A 17,142-nucleotide genomic window follows, 5' to 3' on the forward strand; every position below is an offset into this window, starting at 1 on the left:
TTTCTTCAGTTCAATTTTCATATCATTGTGTGCAGAAATGTTCACACTACTTTCCAAGTGAAAAAAGTATTCAAATTGACCAAACATAAGCACTGCAAATGAAGAGTTTTCGGTCCGCGTCAGGGTGACCCGGGAACAGAAGATTTGTTACTTTTCTTAAACAGAACAGGAGGGTTAAGTGGAGCATAAAAGTTCAAATTTTCAACTTGTGGTTCAAAGGTGACAGTTGCAACCAAGAAGATCTATTTCAAATCTCTCTTTTTTTTCATGAGCACTCAAGTTTGGCCTGAGTCAAATCACTGTGTCTCCTCTTCTGTCAGCAAAACAAGGAAAGTAACTAAATTGATGTAACAAAACATAACAAAAGAAGTGAGAAATATTTGTTTTATGGTACCCTTTGTTGCTGGCTGCTGGCTATGAAACTGAATCTTGCCATGATCTAAACCAGTGTTTCCCAACCTGGGCCACTTGAAGTTATCTGGACTTCAACTCCCAGAATTCCCTAGTCAGCGTTTGCTGGCTGGGGAATTCTGGGAGTTGAAGTCCAAATATCTTCAAGTAGCCAAGGTTGGGAAACACTGATCTAAACGACAACACTTGTCTTACCCTTATTTTATAAGGGTGGTGCAATAATTGCAACATGATTAACTAAGTAATATATATGAAATTTTATAAATACAGTGGAACCCCGACATAAGAGCTGCTCTACTTAAGAGCAACTCGAGATAAGAGCTGGGAGGGGAGAGATATTTTTGTTCTACTTACAAGCCCAAATTCGAGATACAAGCGCCAAGGAGCTGTCTCCTGAAGCCAAATGCTAACTTCCGCGTTCGGCTTCAGGAGACAGCTGCGAAGCGGCGCGCGTGTTTTAAAAGGTTGCAGCCGGCCTGGGGGGCTCGGGGGGGGTGCTTGCAGCTTTCTTTCTTGCTCTTTTTCTTTCTCTCTTTTACCTTCCCTTCCTCTATTTCTTCTTTTCTTTCTCCTTCCCACCTTCTTCCCTCCCTCCCTCCCTTCACTCATTCCTCTCTTACTCTCCCCTTTCATAAGTTTCCTTGCTTCCTTCCTCTGTTCCTGTCCCTTCCCCCTTTCTTTCTTTCTTTCTTTCTTTCTTTCTTTCTTTCTTGCTCTTTTTCTTTCTCTCTTTTACCTTCCCTTCCTCTATTTCTTCTTTTCTTTCTCCTTCCCACCTTCTTCCCTCCCTCCCTCCCTTCACTCATTCCTCTCTTACTCTCCCCTTTCATAAGTTTCCTTGCTTCCTTCCTCTGTTTCTGTCCCTTCCCTCTTTCCTTCCTTCCTTCCCACCCTCCATCCATTCATTCACCCATTCCTCTCTTGATCGCTTAAAGCCGGTCCCTGGTGCAAAAAGGGTTGGGGACCTCTGTCCTACAGAATTGGGTGGCAGAGAAGTTGAACATATGTAAATTTAAAAGTTTAAGAAAGTTTACAAGTTAAGTGAAAGAAACTTCATTATTCATTTATATGTACATGTACATTTCTTCATTAAAAACATGTCTTTCTGCATAATTTAGACTAACTTTGTGAGTTTTTTGAGGGCTGGAACCAATTAAAATTATTTACATTAATTCCTATGGGGAAAAGTCGTTCGAGATAAGAGCTGCTCGACTTAAGAGCCCAGGTCCGGAACGAATTAAACTCGTATCTCGAGGTACCACTGTATTCAATTTTATATATTGATAAATTAACATTGTTGCATTTTCTGTTTTATAGTAAATTGCATCTTTAAGTCATCACTGTTCAACACAATATATATTACTAAAAACACAGTTTTTACAGTTAAGTTTTATAGGTTGGGGTACTTTCCTTACAGGTAACATTGGATCAGAATTGTCAGAAAATGATATCAGCATGTTTGTTTCATCCGATGCTGGAAACACTTGGAGACAAGTGAGTAGCAATGGAAAAAATAAGTGGTCAACTGGGGGAGGAAAGTGGTGTGAAATACCTCCAAGGAGCAGTTTGTTGGAGCAGTTTGCTTGATTGGGCAAAGCAACTATTAATCTCCATAAAGAGGCTAATTTTCTGTTATCCTCCACATTCCAGTCCTCATAAAACTCAGGATAATGTGGATTGGGATCAGATAATTTCCCCCCAGCTATCCTCTCTGCAATGAACTTTGAATATGTGTTGATTTCAGGCCAAAAGTTAGTAAATAACTTAATATATCAACGGTGATTATATTTAGTTGGAATTTTGTGGGCTTGAACATTGCCTTCCATTGTTTTCATGTATCCCTCTTTTATGTTTTGCTTAAATTATTGGCTTAAAAAAGAGCTCATCCCATCATTGTTGCCCTTTGAGCTAGCACAAAATTTATTAATTTCTCTATTGTTTTCAATGCATCTTCCTTTCTATGCTTTAAGAGAAAGGCAGAAGGAAGATCCCTGGGATTTAGTCTGACTAGTGGCAGCCTATCTTAATTACTTTTTACTTTCCAAGGGGAACCCTGTGCAAAAGGGTCTGACAAGTAAGATTTTAAATGATCACTCTTCCTGTGTGTAAGAAGACCAAACTAGAATCCCAGTTTAAAGCATCTCTCCCTTTTTTTTGTATAATTATGTATAATTATGTATAATTATGAATATTATTATTATAGATATTATATGTTATTGGAAGATTCACATGTTTTCATCCTGCATGATATTCTTTAGCAGTACTATGGTAGCTCAGTAGTTATTCATTGTCTTTCTTTTCCCTTTTGTTTAATCCTGCTCTCATTGTTTGATGACAAGAGGAAAATGTGGTTCATCATTTACCCGCTATTGTGCTGTGAATTCACATTTATAAAGTTATACTAACTTAATTCCCTGGTTACAAAACCTTGAAAAAAGATGTTATGGTGAATGAATGAGCCTGATTCACTCAAATATGTGCTTTCTCCTTCCCATATTTCACTCAGGCAACCAAAACTCAAAATTTCAATGAACAGGAGATTATCTTGCTGTTAAAAAAATCTGGTGACAGCAAAATGGGGATGGAATGTGTGTGGAGTGGTGGTGGGGGATATGTAACTGAATCCCTTTTCCCATTGGCTGCAGAAAGCAAACATGTAATATATCTTAAAATGTGGAAGGGGTGAAACTAGTGCTTTACCTAGGAAAACCTCCAAGGAGATCCCTACAGCTTCAGGAATCTTGAGCCTGGGTTTTGAGGCCGAGAGGATAAATAATTATAGAAAGTAGATCTGAAAAAGTTATGTAGGCGATCCCTGATAGAGGAATCTTCATCTCTTTGATCTGATAAACAAAAGATGACGGCAGTTTTCTAGTAAACGTATGTGGAATGAGAAAGGGGAATTGAGGAAAACTTGTTCTTGTCTCTATTCTGGGACAGTAATTGCTGGGAGGTTAGATGTATGAGAGAAGCAGAGATGAAGGCAGGCCAGTGGAAAACAGCTCTATGATTAAGAGAAAGAAATTGAATGGATGCTAGAAAGGCAATGAAGATATGTCTGCAGATTCTAGATAAAGGCATTCAGTTAGAATTGCCTATCAGCCTGCTTTATTTCTATGGGGGTTTGCTCATTAGATGTTGTTAAAAATAGTTATTTGGAGTAATAATAATAATAATAATAATAACAACAACAACAACAACAATAAGAATAAGAATAAGAATAATTTATTAGATTTGTATGCCGTCCCTCTCCGAGGACTCGTAATGTCTGTGGATTTTTAAAACTTTAATTATACTGTCTCAAAGTTCATATATAAGTTCCATATATATGCTTGGCAAACGAAGGATTTGAAAAGCGATGTAATGCTGTTGACTTTAATCCTCCATAAGTAGCAAAATACAACTAGACATAAAACAATTCTAACTGCCAGGAATGCCTTCTCATCTTTAGTAAACCTTTTATTGATAAGAACAAGAAATAAACAACAATCAAACCAAAACATAAGAACATTACTTTGGTTCAAGTCTTAAAGGGTTATATGTGTTTCAGGTAGATTAACTTTCAAAATAGCCTATATTTATATCCACAGACATAGGTATGACCACAAACTCTTACACAAAACTAAGAATGAGGATTACTAAATAAAATGTTTTCCCCCTTGTTTTACTACTTCTCAAATTAACTCTATATCCATTAACTAAGTATAAGCATTTAAAGAGCTCTAGCAATCAGATAATAAAATGGACAACAATATGCATGACTGTTGTATATCAATGAATACATTTTAGCAAGTACTTGACATTTAATTAATATGCAATTACCACCTCATAAACTGAAATCAAGTACATGCTTAAGAGAATTAACAAAGCAAAATGTAAGTGCTCTATTAATACTTATTGAATCTCTTAGACATAAAACATTGGGAGTCCGGCCTATATAGGCCTCTAAATATAAATGTAAATGTGTTTGTAGTGCCAATTGAAAAGTATGTAGTATATCTATAAAAATATGGTCCTGCACAAAATTGAATTGATAGCTAACAATATTTATTTTAGGAACATCCAACATTCCTACCAAACTTCTTTTGATGATGGAATAGGAAACATGTCCTCAAACTGACTATCCTGCAAGATAGGAGAGACAATGTTTCTTACGTTATAAGGCTTTTAAACTGAAACCAGCAAGAACTGTTCCCCCAAAATGGTAGCACATTTTAATTTTAGATTAGTCTGGAGAAAAGTATTCATGATGATATGTTGTTCACTAATTGAGGTTTACAAGCATACAACTCCAAATAGATTGCAATCATCTAATCTAAAAGTAAACAAGGCATTTGTCACTGTGAGGAGGTTGCCCTAAATTAATCAGAAATAGATGGGTTTTATCTTTCCAAATGTAGAGGGAGGCAATCTTTTTTGGAATGCGATGAGAACCTCCACTTCTTGGGCAAGACTTTCAAGATGGCCATTTGAGGGTCTAGTTCTGGCTCCATCTATTTCTGAATCACCACTTCTCAGAGGAATTGATTTGCTTTCCAAGAAGAATGGGCTATCTTTCCATTCTATTTTGCGGTTGTTAAATCACAGGATTTATTTATTTGATTGATTTCTCACATTTCAAATAAATACATATTAGAGATATGGTTAGAAAGGTATAGAAATGTTGGCATTTAAAACTTGTTTTATGTAACTAGAATTTTAATCTAAAAAAGTTTCTATACTTCAGTACATGGAAAATATATGTATTTAATTTACTTTTTGTATGTGGCTTGGAAAGCTAAAGATTAGGCACTGCTAAATAATTAGTAAAAAAAATAATAATAATGATGAGTGTTATGGTTCAATAACTGTAAACCTTTCTTTTGCATAAATTGTTATTATTAATCCTATTCAGACATCATAATACCTGATATTCTCACCATGTATACAAATATATAGATGAAAACTTCCATTCTGCAGATGACCAAGTCCTTCCTGCCCTTTCCTTCCTTCCTTCCTTCCTTCCTTCCTTCCTTCCTTCCTTCCTTCCTTCCTTCCTTCCTTCCTTCCTTCCTTCCTTCCTCTTTTTTCTAAACAACAAAATAAAAGCTTGATCATTCTCATCCCTAAGAATATAATTTATTTGGAGGGGGAGGATATTAATAGGTTTAAATGTTTATATACTTATTTATTACAAAGGAAACATGTCCTTGGTTCTACATACAAAGGACTCCAAGTATCTTTTTATGTGTCTCACTAGATCTTTGAAGATGAACACAGCGTCCTTTATCTGGATCAAGGTGGGGTTTTGGTTGCTATGAAACATACATCTCTGCCTATCAGACATCTCTGGTAATTAATGTGACTTCTCTAATTCCATTCATCATAGAGTCCTTCAGTGTGTATTATATGCCATTAGTAGTTGGATTGTGACCAAACTCTTTTACGAAGTGCCATGATATGCCAATTAAACAAATGAGCATGCTGCCTCTTTTCATCCCAATAAAGCTATATCTGCATTTTGTACATACAATTTTTTACAAACAAAACACTTGCATGGCAATATTATAATTTACACGTATTAAGAAGTTGCATTGTTTTGTTCTAGCTGAAGGTTAGAAAATTTAGCTGCAGTTTAGAAAGATATAAAGAACATTGAAAGTTAAACTTTATTGAAATAGAAGAATAAGAAAAGAAAGTACAATAAGAGACTCCAGAAGGAACTTGGTGTAAATATTCACAAGGAAAAAATAAAATTTATTTTTCTAAAAAAATCTTAACCAAGGACAAATATAACAGAAAAGGGCAGATTCAATACAGAAGAGCACATTTTAATATCAATATAACAAACCTTATTTTGTTCCTATACTAGATGTTTCTAACATGGGGAAGTCTAAAAAAAGCATCTCTTTGAAATCATTAATGAAATATGCAGAGTTTTAGTATTTATGATTTGCCATGAAACCAATGTGATAGGACCTCAAGTAGGTAGTTGTATTCACAATTACTACATGAGAGAGCAGTTGTAGTCCTCGTTCTGAGTTATTGTCAGTATTCATACAGTTCTAAACATTTGTTTTCTTTATTGTAGCATCTATATTTATAAAGATTTGTATGGAGTGGATTTCTTATCTTAGTTTAAATCTATTGTACTGTACATAAAAAGGTATTTTTATATTTAAAACATTCTAGACAAAGAATAATTGTCCTGTCACTTTAACATCTGTTATACTTCTAGTGTACTTAACAATTCCACATTCTACAATTTCAATATGATAGTCATTTCCTCCAGGGGTGACCCTCCACTGCTGAACTATAGTTCTCCAAAGGCCACATACTGTATAATGAAGGAACTTGGGAGCTGTAATTCAAAAGCCACAACCTTGCATTATCCACTTCTAATCATTTCTAAGATTGTGTCACTTTTATGATAATTATTATGACTTTTGATGTCCTATATTTAAAATGTTCATAATAATAGCTTTATTCTAATCCTTTCCCTATTAGGAAATTATGCTTTATATGCCAGCAATATATAAGCGTAATATTAGATGATTTTTGTTCAGCTTTTTCTATTTATCTGCAATAACTTGTTCTTTCCATTAAAGAATAATATGTACTGTGCTTTAACATTATAATAAGGGTAGTCCTCAACTTATGACAGTTAATGAGCCCAAAATTTTTGTTGTTAAGTCAGTTTTGCGCCATTTATGACCTTTATTGCCACAGTTGTTAAGTGGATTCCGGCAGTTGATAAGTTAATAGTCCAGTTGAATTTGGCTTCCTCATTGACTTTGTTTGTCTGAAGGTCCCAAAAGATGATCGCATGACTTTGGGACACCACAATAGTCATAAATATGAAACAAGTTACCAAACATCTGAATTTTGATCACATGATCATGGAGATGTTACAAAGATCATAACTGTGAAAAACAGTCATAAGTCACATTTTACAGTGCTGTTTAATTTCAAATGGTCACTAAACAAACTGTTGTAATTTGAAGACTACAAAAATACATGCCACTTTATATGTGAACACAAAATAACACATAGAAATGTATAGTTCTTTAGGAAATTGTGTGTGCTTAAAACAGCTTTTATTATTTTTTTTTTACTGTAATGTTTTAGGAACATTACAGTTTTCTGTAATTTGTTTTATAAGATAAAAAGAGATTAGTTTTGTTTCTTCCATTACTGTTTTGTTCTTTCCTGTTATCACCAGGTTAAGTTTTGATGAGGGAAGATCTTGGAGCAAGTACAGTTTCACCTCCATCCCACTGTTTGTTGATGGGGTTTTGGGAGAGCCTGGGGAAGAGACTTTAATAATGACGTGAGTAGGCATTATTTATTTTTATTTATTTAGAAAGTGTATATTGCCTCCTACTTGCACATATTGACTCAAGGCAGCTTTTAAGGACATAAACACACAATTCAAGAGAAATAAAAAATAATCATAATAAAAAAAGAAAAATAATAACCCCGCCCCCCACTCACCCCAGCAACAACACACATTCACACCAGCTACTTAATGGACTCCATTCTGTTTGGGTTACCCAGGTCATCTGGCATTATTAAATAGGTAATATCTCACATGAAATAACACCAATAGGATCCATTCTATTATTATTAAATATAGAAAATCTAATAGATGAAATATCATTTGCAATCTAGGAACACAGATAGAATATGGAGAGTTTCACTAATTACTTCAATATATTCCAGTGCACTCTTCAGAGGGTTTTTGAAGATCTTCAGAATGGTGGGGGATTTTTTGGTGGAGATTCAAGCAAAGAACACCTTTAGATATGAACATCCAAAGGAGGAAAAGGGTTCCTTTCTTCTAATCAGTAGAGCATATCAGATATGCTTCACTGCTTTATCATGTATTGACATGCATACGTACGCACAAGCCTGATCTGTAAAACAAAATAGACTTCAATTCTCTCCTGTCTTGAACTTTAATCATGTTGAAGTAAAGCCACTTGCATTTGTGAGATAAAGCCCCAAAGCTCCTTGCCTTTCGTAAGCTCCTTAAAACTCACCTCTGTCGTCAGGCTTGGGGGAACTGAACTACCCTTTTCCCCCTAGGCCTATACAATTTATGCATGGTATGTTTGTGTGTATGTTTGGTTTTTAAATAAGGGTTTTTTAATTATTTTAAACATTAGATTTGTCATATGCTGTTTATTACTGTTGTTAGCCGCCCCGAGTCTACGGAGACGGGCAGCATACAAATCTAATAAAATAAATAAAGTAGATTGTGGTTGATTTGAGGTACATAACATAATGCTTAATTTTTCATCAAGCACTAAGAAGCAGAACATGTATCCACTAATTCCTGTTAATAATTCTTTATACATCCAACATTCCATTTTGAATTTCATCATTTTTTCTTTTATATTCAATTTTAATTTCTGTCTAATAATAAACTAATAATAAAAATACAATAGCATAAATAACATGATAATACAAGATCTAACAGCAGAAGTAAATAACAACAACAACAACAGAGTTGGAAGGGACCTTGAAGGTCTTCTAGTCAGGAAAACCTACTCTATTTCAGACAGATGATTATCCAACATTTGCTTAAAAACTTCCAGTGTTGGGGCATTCGCAACTTCTGGAGGCCAGCTGTTCCACTGATTAATTGTTCTGACTGTCAGGAAATTTCTCCTTAGTTCTAAATTACTTTTCTCCTTGTTTAGTTTTCACCCATTGCTTCTTGTTCTATCCTCAGGTGCTTTGGAGAATAGGTTCTTCTTTGTGGCAACCCCTGAGATATTGGAACACTGCTATTATGTCTCCCCTAGTCCTTCTTTTCATTAAACTAGCCATGCCCAGTTCCTGAAACCATTCTTCATATGTTTTAGCCTCCAGTCCCTTAATCATCTTTTGTTGCTCTTCTCTGCACTTTTTCTAGAGTCTCAATATCCTTTTTGCATTGTGGCAACCAAAACTGAATGCAGTATTCCAAGTGTGGCCTTACCAAGGCCTTATAAAGTGGTATTAACACTATCAAACTTCCACGATAGTAAATAGAAATGGCTGTCAATTGTAGATTGTTGATTGTAGATTAAATGGACCCATATTATATAAAATCTGGCATTAAACTATAATATTAACATAGGATGTTGCTTTTTTCTAGATCAGGTACTTATTTGAGACCACATAATTGTAGTCCAGTCTAATCCAGTGCTCCTGCAGCACTCTGCTGGCCAAAAATGGGCCACACGGGGGCCTCATGGGGTTTCCACATGGGCGAGTTTTGGTCAACAGAGTGATGCTGGACGCTAGGGATGCCAAAAACGGACCATAGGGGGCTGCATGAGGCCCACCCACAGCCCATTTTGGCCAGCAGAGGCACCACAGGCCAGTCCTTTGATATTTCCAGGTCAGATTTAAGGAACCTGTAGGCTGGATCTGGCCTGCTGAGTTTGACACCCCTGATGTTCATCAATAATACTGGAAATCAGCAATTTATAAATATTGCAAATAAATTTAAAAAATATTTGTATTTTGATTTCCTTCCTTCGTTTTCCTTCCTTCCTTCCCATAAATCCCACTATATAGAACAGCCACCTGTTTTCATAATTAAACCTGTAACTTGCAATATCGTTTGAAAGCTATTATTATAATTGGAATGTATCACTAAACAGAGAGAGATTATAATTTAGGCCACAATCCTGTATATACCAGATAAACTGTAAGGAGATATGTATAGAATTATTAACTCAATTTTGCTGATCTGTTACAATAATTGTCTCCAATATTATAATCATTCAATGCTTTATTCAGCGTTTTTGGACACTTCAGTCATCGTTCTGAGTGGCAGTTGGTAAAAGTGGATTACAAATCCATTTTTGATAGACGTTGTGCTGAAGACGATTACCGACCTTGGCAACTTCACAGCCAGGTAAAATGCCTGACCTAGAATTGAACTGAAACTAATATAATAATTAATTTAAAAAGTTGGGATCAACCTAATTTATTGCTTCAAAATCATTGAATTCGTTGCCTCTTAACACTTTGGTATGTACATTCTAACTGCAACTAGTAAGCATTTATGATGAAAGGTAATACTTGAAACAAATTGGAGAAGAAAATGGCTTAATAATGGTGAATTTCTCTCCACCTATTTTAAAAGACAAGGAAGTACATAAATAGAAAAAAGGCTGGTCCCAAGGCCAGACAAAAAAGTCTATCTCTGCCATGTTCAGTTCAGTTTCTGGACAGAAAACAATATCTTCTTCTCTTTAAAATAGAGAATTATTCCAAGACACTTCACTTCACAGAATAGTTCACTTTTAAAAAATGTGTCCAATGTCCTAGTTTCTCTGTGACACTTGCTATCCTTGCAAACCAAAATAACCTTCAATTCCAAAAGGATTTAATGTAGTTACACTGTTATAGTAGACATTAGTGAATGGCACTGCAAAAATCGGTTCAGTGTTAATTTGACTGTTGCCAGGGTCTTTAACCTTCCTTGTTTGGGGATCTACATGAGGTGTGGGTTCTAACGTATCTTGCCAATTCGTTTCCTCCCGCACCGTGTAGACACGTGTGCATTGTGCGCCATGCAGCCAAGCTACATGAGCATGTGTGTGCTTCACATAGTGCCATAAATCAAGGTTCTGCACATGTGCAGAAGCAAAAGACAAGATTAGAGCCGGCTTGGGGTTTGGCCAAAAGGAAATTGCTCCCCGTTCGGCGAATAGGAGGAAATTCCTGCAACCGGTTCTAAAGAACTGGTCCAAACCGGGAGCAACCCACTCTGCTCTATATGGTTGTTTTGTTAGGTTTAGCTGGCTGAGACAGGAATGTTCATAGGCCTTGCAATGTGGCTGCAACTGAACATTCAACAAAAAAACGTGTTATGGACAGAACTTCTTGAAACTATCTAACTACTACAACCAACCAATGCAAAAAGATATGAAAGGGAAGTTATTCTCAGACTTGGAAAGCCTAATCACATCTAGATATCATAAATTTGCAAAAGTACAGGATTTCTGGGACCTATCAATTCACTTTTTTAAAGGCAGCTTCAATCTTATAAGAGATGGCTTGGAGCTTTATAACCTGGTGAGGACATGTAGTTTGGATAGCATATTGAGCTTGAGCTTGAAGTCAGGATGGACTCATCCTCGACTATTTGACATTAGTAAGCTCCTGTCCATCTCTTGGAAAATTGAGGCTGCCTTTAAAAAAAAGTTACTTTCTTTTTATTTAATAGAATTTTGGTCAAATCACTACAACCTGGTTTCTATACTGTACATGCTGTGTTTTATTCACTTAACAACTTCAGTGATTAGCATTGCTGGAGCCAAAAAAAAAAGATTGTAAAACTGGGCAAAACTCACTTAACAACCACCTTGATTAACAATGAAAATTTCTGTTGTTAAGTAAGACATTTCTTAAGTCATATGATAATTGTTTACATTTGTAACTTGCAAAAATATCCCTGATCGCTATGGTATCTCTTTTCTTTACTCAGGGAGAAGCATGCATCATGGGAGCCAAAAGGACTTACAAAAAGCGTAAGTCAGAAAAGAAATGCATGCAAGGCAAGTACGCCAGAGCTATGTCCTCTGAGCCATGTGTCTGCACAGAAGCAGACTTTGACTGGTGAGTTGTGCTTAATAACAGAGAATGAGCAAGGTCACAGCTTATGTGGATGTGCATGTAGTCTGACTTTCTCCCAGGGGACAAAAATCCTAGAGATTGGATAGAAGGGAACTGTCTTTCTAAATTAATGTGGCACCACCTCAGTAAATGCTCCTAGATTAGTAAAGTTACAGAACGTTCTATATATATATAATATTCATAAATTGCAACATCGAGATACAGGATTTCATGATTCGAATGCATGTTTTGTACTGTCTTACGGTAGTACACAGTAACATACTATTACCAATTCATTTCTGCATTAGTGAAGAATAATGCAGAAGTAATCTTGGTGCAATGATACATGCTAATGTTCTCCAAGCACTTGAAAAAGGGCAGCATTAAAGGGATATCAAGCTCTAACCTTTTCATGGCTGTCCAAAAAGGTGCTGCAGGGTAATTGCAACTTAATCGAATTAAATGCAATTATAGGCTTTGCACCCTACAGGTCTCCCATTTATACAAGTACTGTAGTCTCATTTAACATAGTTTTACTGCAGCCTTTCTTATAAATATAACTCCTCACGCTCTAGGCTTCCTACATTCAGTTCCTAAATCCTGTTTGCTCTGCAATGTGTTATAATATCAGCGACAAGCTATAAAAACCGGAAACAAGCATACCGTAAGAATTGAACAATCTGGAAAGCTATACTTTACACCCTAATCCTGGATTTAATTTATTTTATCATTTTTTGGTTTATGCATTTAATCAATGTACATGGTTGCTCAACCCATAAACTGCAAATCTTAGCAACTAATATAGAATTAAAGCCGAAGCAAATCCACCAAGGTTAAAAACAACAAAAACACAAATATAATGTAACTAATGTCAGCTACAGCTATTCAATTTCCTTTTTTAAACAAAATAATATTTTTTATTAATTTTTAACAAGTTTAATATACACACAACATAAAACAGTGCATAGTGAAATGTGCCCACCACCCCGACACACACACATAGCCCGCCACCAATCGGGGGTGTTTCTTGTATAACCCACTTTAAGCCAAGAGCAATATATCTATTTACGTATTATAGAGTGATTCCAATTTATTTATTATAGCTTGGTCTCGGATTCTACTCATCATATATCATCTTACCTTGTCCCACCGTCCCATCAGATGTCTCAATTCAGTTTCATTATCCAAATTTATCCTTTTATCCATAATTTCAAATTGAATATGGTACACCATGTACCTATACCAATTTTGCATTGTCCATTTTACAGCTATTCAGTTTCCAATCATTACAGAGAGCCTCATTCTAGGAAAGGCCAGGCCTCTGTGATCTTACCGAGGCCAAAAGATCATCTGAATCTCTGGGGTTATGCTGCTCCTGACAAAGGAACAAGAACTAAAATTCTACTCATTAAAAATCAGAATTAAAGAAACATAGAAACATAGAAGACTGATGGCCGACAAAGACCTCATGATCCATCTAGTCTGCCCTGTATTTTATCTTAGGATGGATATATGTTTATCCCAGGCATGTTTAAATTCAGTTACTGTGGAACTGTTTAAATTCAGTTACTGTGGAACCACGTCTGCTGGAAGTTTGTTCCAAGGATCTACTACTCTTTCAGTAAAATAATATTTTCTCATGTTGCTTTTGATCTTTCCCCCAACTAACTTCAGATTGTGTCCCCTTTTTCTTGTGTTCACTTTCCTATTAAAAATACTTCCCTCCTGGACCTTATTTAACCCTTTAACATATTTAAATGTTTCGATCATGTCCCTCCTTTTTCTTCTGTCCTCCAGACTATACAGATTGAGTTCATTAAGTCTTTCCTGATACGTTTTATGCTTAAGACCTTCCACCATTCTTATAGCCCATCTTTGGACCCGTTCAATTTTGTCAATATCTTTTTGTAGGTGAGATACTGATTATTTTGAAATCTGAAACAAGTTATAATTGGATAGAGAGGAGAATCAAGATTAAAAACTGAAAAGAATGAAGGAGAAATTATGAATTAATTAAAACTCAAACAGATTGGAAAATTAATAGAGGGGGGAGAATGGGAACAATCAATGTAAATACTGAATAGATCATCATGTACTTTTTCTTTTTTGTTATCCAGCTCATTGTGTTATATTGTGATGTATATGTCATGTTTTATAAATAAAAAAACCCTTTTAAATAAAAATTTAAAAAATCAGAATTCAAAAAAATCAGAATGTAAATTTTTTTAGCTCATCTAAACAAGTATTTACTAATAAATCAGTCCGAAATTAAACAGTCCGATCCTAACAAAAACAGGAATACAAGTCAAAATAAACAAGAAAATCGTAAGACACCACCTATCCACTCTAGATAAATTCAAATCACCAGGATCAGATGGATTATATCCCAGAATTCTGAAAGAGCTGGTGGATGTGATCATGGAACAGCTGAACTATATCTTTCAAACATCCTGTAGTACCAGGGAGCTATTAGAGGGTGGGAAAAGTGCTGACATTATTCCCATCTCCAAAAGAGGCAAAAGTGGATCCAGGAAGCTATATGGCAGGCCAAAGTCTCTAACTCAGATCGTTTGAGTTAGAGACTTTGGCCTGCCACTATAGACCTGACATCAACACCTGGAAAGATCCTGAAAAATCTAATAAAACAACAAACCAGTGCACACCTAGAATCAAGCAATTGTTACTAAAAGTCAACATGGATTTGTCAAAAACAGATCATGCCAGACAAATCTTATTGCATTCTTTGACAGAGTGACTAAGTCAGTGTATCAGTGAAATGCTGTGGGGATTTCCCCAAAATAAGTTACCCCCTGATAACATTAAGCTTTTGAGTGCATGGCAATAAGGCCAAACGCTTATTTCAGGGTTCAATAAAATATAAGACAGGATCTTATTTTCGGGAAAACATGGGTAGTATACTTCATTACTTCATTAGACATTTGGCAACGTGGAGCACAATTTACTACTTGGTAAGATATAAAAATATGGCTTAAATATCATCTCATCACTAGATGAATATATAATTATTGAAGCATCACACTCAACATGTCTTGATGGAACTACATTTATAGGGAGTGGGGTATCCAAGATACTATCTTAGGCCCGATACTGTTCAACATATTCATAAACAATTTAGATGAGGAAATAGAAGGGGAAATCCTCAAATTTGCAGATGACCCCAAGCGGAGGATAATAGCCAACATTTCAGAGGACAAGATCAAGAACCAAGAGGATCTTGACCAAGTTGAACACTAGACCTATCCAACAAAAGAAGTTCAATGGTGAGAAAAGTGAGGTTTTTAGGCAAGAAAAAGCAAATGCATGAGTATAGAATAGATGTTACTTGCTTAATAGTACTAAGTGTGAGACAAATCTAGGAGTCTTAGTGGAGAACCATTTAAATATGAGCCAGCAGTGTCCTGCAGCTGTCAAAAAGTGCAGTCCCAGGCTGCATCAACAGGATAGAATCAAGATCACTGTTAGTACCACTTTATACTGCTTTGATAAAACCACATTTAGAATACTTAGCAGAGTTTTTGTCAGCATGGTATAAAAAGATGCTAAGGCAAACAAAGAGAGCAAACGAAGATAATTAAGGGCTTGCGGCTAAAACATGTGAAGAATGGTTGCAGGAACTGGGTATGTCTAGTCTAATAAAAAGAAGGACTAGGGATGTTATGAATCTGTTACAGAGTCAGCCTATCTCCAAAGCACCTGTAGTAGGACAAGAAGAAATGAATGGAAACTTCTCCAATGCACTTGCAAGGAGAGTCCAACATAGGAAAGAGGAATCTTCGGCGATTGCCTCAGGCTGAGGGAGCTCGCCGGCTAGGAACAGCGGCCATTTTTGAGGAGAGGTCGGGCGGGAACGGGAAAGAGCTTCCCGCCCGTTTCCATAACAACAAAGACGGCGACCATTTAACTGAGCCGCAGGAGGCCGGCACTCGGTGCGGGCTTTAGCGGTTGCTATGGCAACCGTGTCACAGCCTATTAGGAGGCCTAGGGGCTGCGTGACGTCAGGCTCAGAGGGCCGACGTTTAGCTAGATCTGCCCGGTGACACGCAGCCGCAGCAGGTGCCAGGAGGAAAGACCGTTGGTCATTGCTGATTCTTCTGGCGTGCCTAGCTGAGCGGTTTCACTGATTCTCTCAGCAATCGTGAGTGTCAAAGAACAGATTTCGTTATGGCAGAAACACCGGCCCATTCAGGGGAGGAGGCTGTTGTCCTGAACAAGCCTAGTACCCCCAAGGAGAAGAGCCAGAGGGCTAAGGCTTCTCAAGGTGCCTCACTGAAGGAGGCAGAAAAACGTATCAGGGCCCTTGAGAAGCAATTGGAGGCGACTCAAAAACAGGCCTCCTTATCAACTTTGTCCTTTGGGCCCACTCCTCTGCCAGCCTCCCCCGTGATTACACCAGGGATAGCAGGCTCGGCTTCAGAGAAGGACTGGTCCCCAGAGCGCCCTGCACAGCTGGCTCCTGGCCCGGCTCTTGAGGCCTACACCTATATGAGACAGCCCTCCGGGTGGCCTGGAATCTATCCACCACCTCAGGCCTCTGCTCATTCAACCTATGGCCCAGCGCAATCAGCCACTTTTACTACAACAGCGGCTGGTCTGCGCGGCTCTCAAGATACCTGGCAGAGCATGCCTCAGGCCCTTCAGGATTTGATCGCTAGTGCGTACTCTCAGGGCCTTGCAACCGGGGCACACCAACATCAGCAGCCGGCGGGGCCACCACCGTTGAGGCTCAGGGACTCATGGATAGCCCCAGCCACACATTCGTTGGCGGATTCTATGGAGGAGGAAGGATCCCCCAGGGACAATTTCAGTGACCATGACGATGACCTGTCCGGCGACGAGCAATCGCCGGAGCAGCCTTCATTCACTGGCCTGTTCAAGTCTTCCCTCTACAAGGTCTTGCTCAACAAGGCCAAATTGACTATTGATCAAGCGGGTGAGGGGAGACAAGCGGAGGCCACAGCTGCGGCCCCTTCCACGGGAGGCCTCTTTGTTCTACCAAAGCAAGAGTCTGTGAGCATCCCTTCTTCACAGATGTTCCTCGAGACTATCCAACGTCCTTGGGAGAACCCGGCAGCAGCTCAGGGTCCATCTGTCCTGGACCGTAAATTTTATTCC

At 37.4% G+C, this 17,142-nt stretch overlaps 1 protein-coding gene across 1 annotated transcript in view; it reads left to right on the forward strand.

The window, feature by feature from the left end:
- Positions 1-17,142, forward strand: part of LOC139167803 (VPS10 domain-containing receptor SorCS1-like) — a 372,414-nt gene that overhangs the window by 290,669 nt on the left and 64,603 nt on the right. Inside the window, exons 11-15 of the mRNA XM_070752750.1 lie at positions 1,829-1,905; positions 5,651-5,742; positions 7,613-7,720; positions 10,186-10,303; positions 11,882-12,012. Coding sequence (XP_070608851.1) covers positions 1,829-1,905; positions 5,651-5,742; positions 7,613-7,720; positions 10,186-10,303; positions 11,882-12,012 — 526 coding nt within the window. The remainder of the gene's footprint in view (positions 1-1,828; positions 1,906-5,650; positions 5,743-7,612; positions 7,721-10,185; positions 10,304-11,881; positions 12,013-17,142) is intronic.

This window comes from Erythrolamprus reginae, chromosome 5 (assembly GCF_031021105.1).
Source record: "Erythrolamprus reginae isolate rEryReg1 chromosome 5, rEryReg1.hap1, whole genome shotgun sequence".
In the NCBI taxonomy this organism is placed as follows: Eukaryota; Metazoa; Chordata; class Lepidosauria; order Squamata; family Dipsadidae; genus Erythrolamprus; species Erythrolamprus reginae.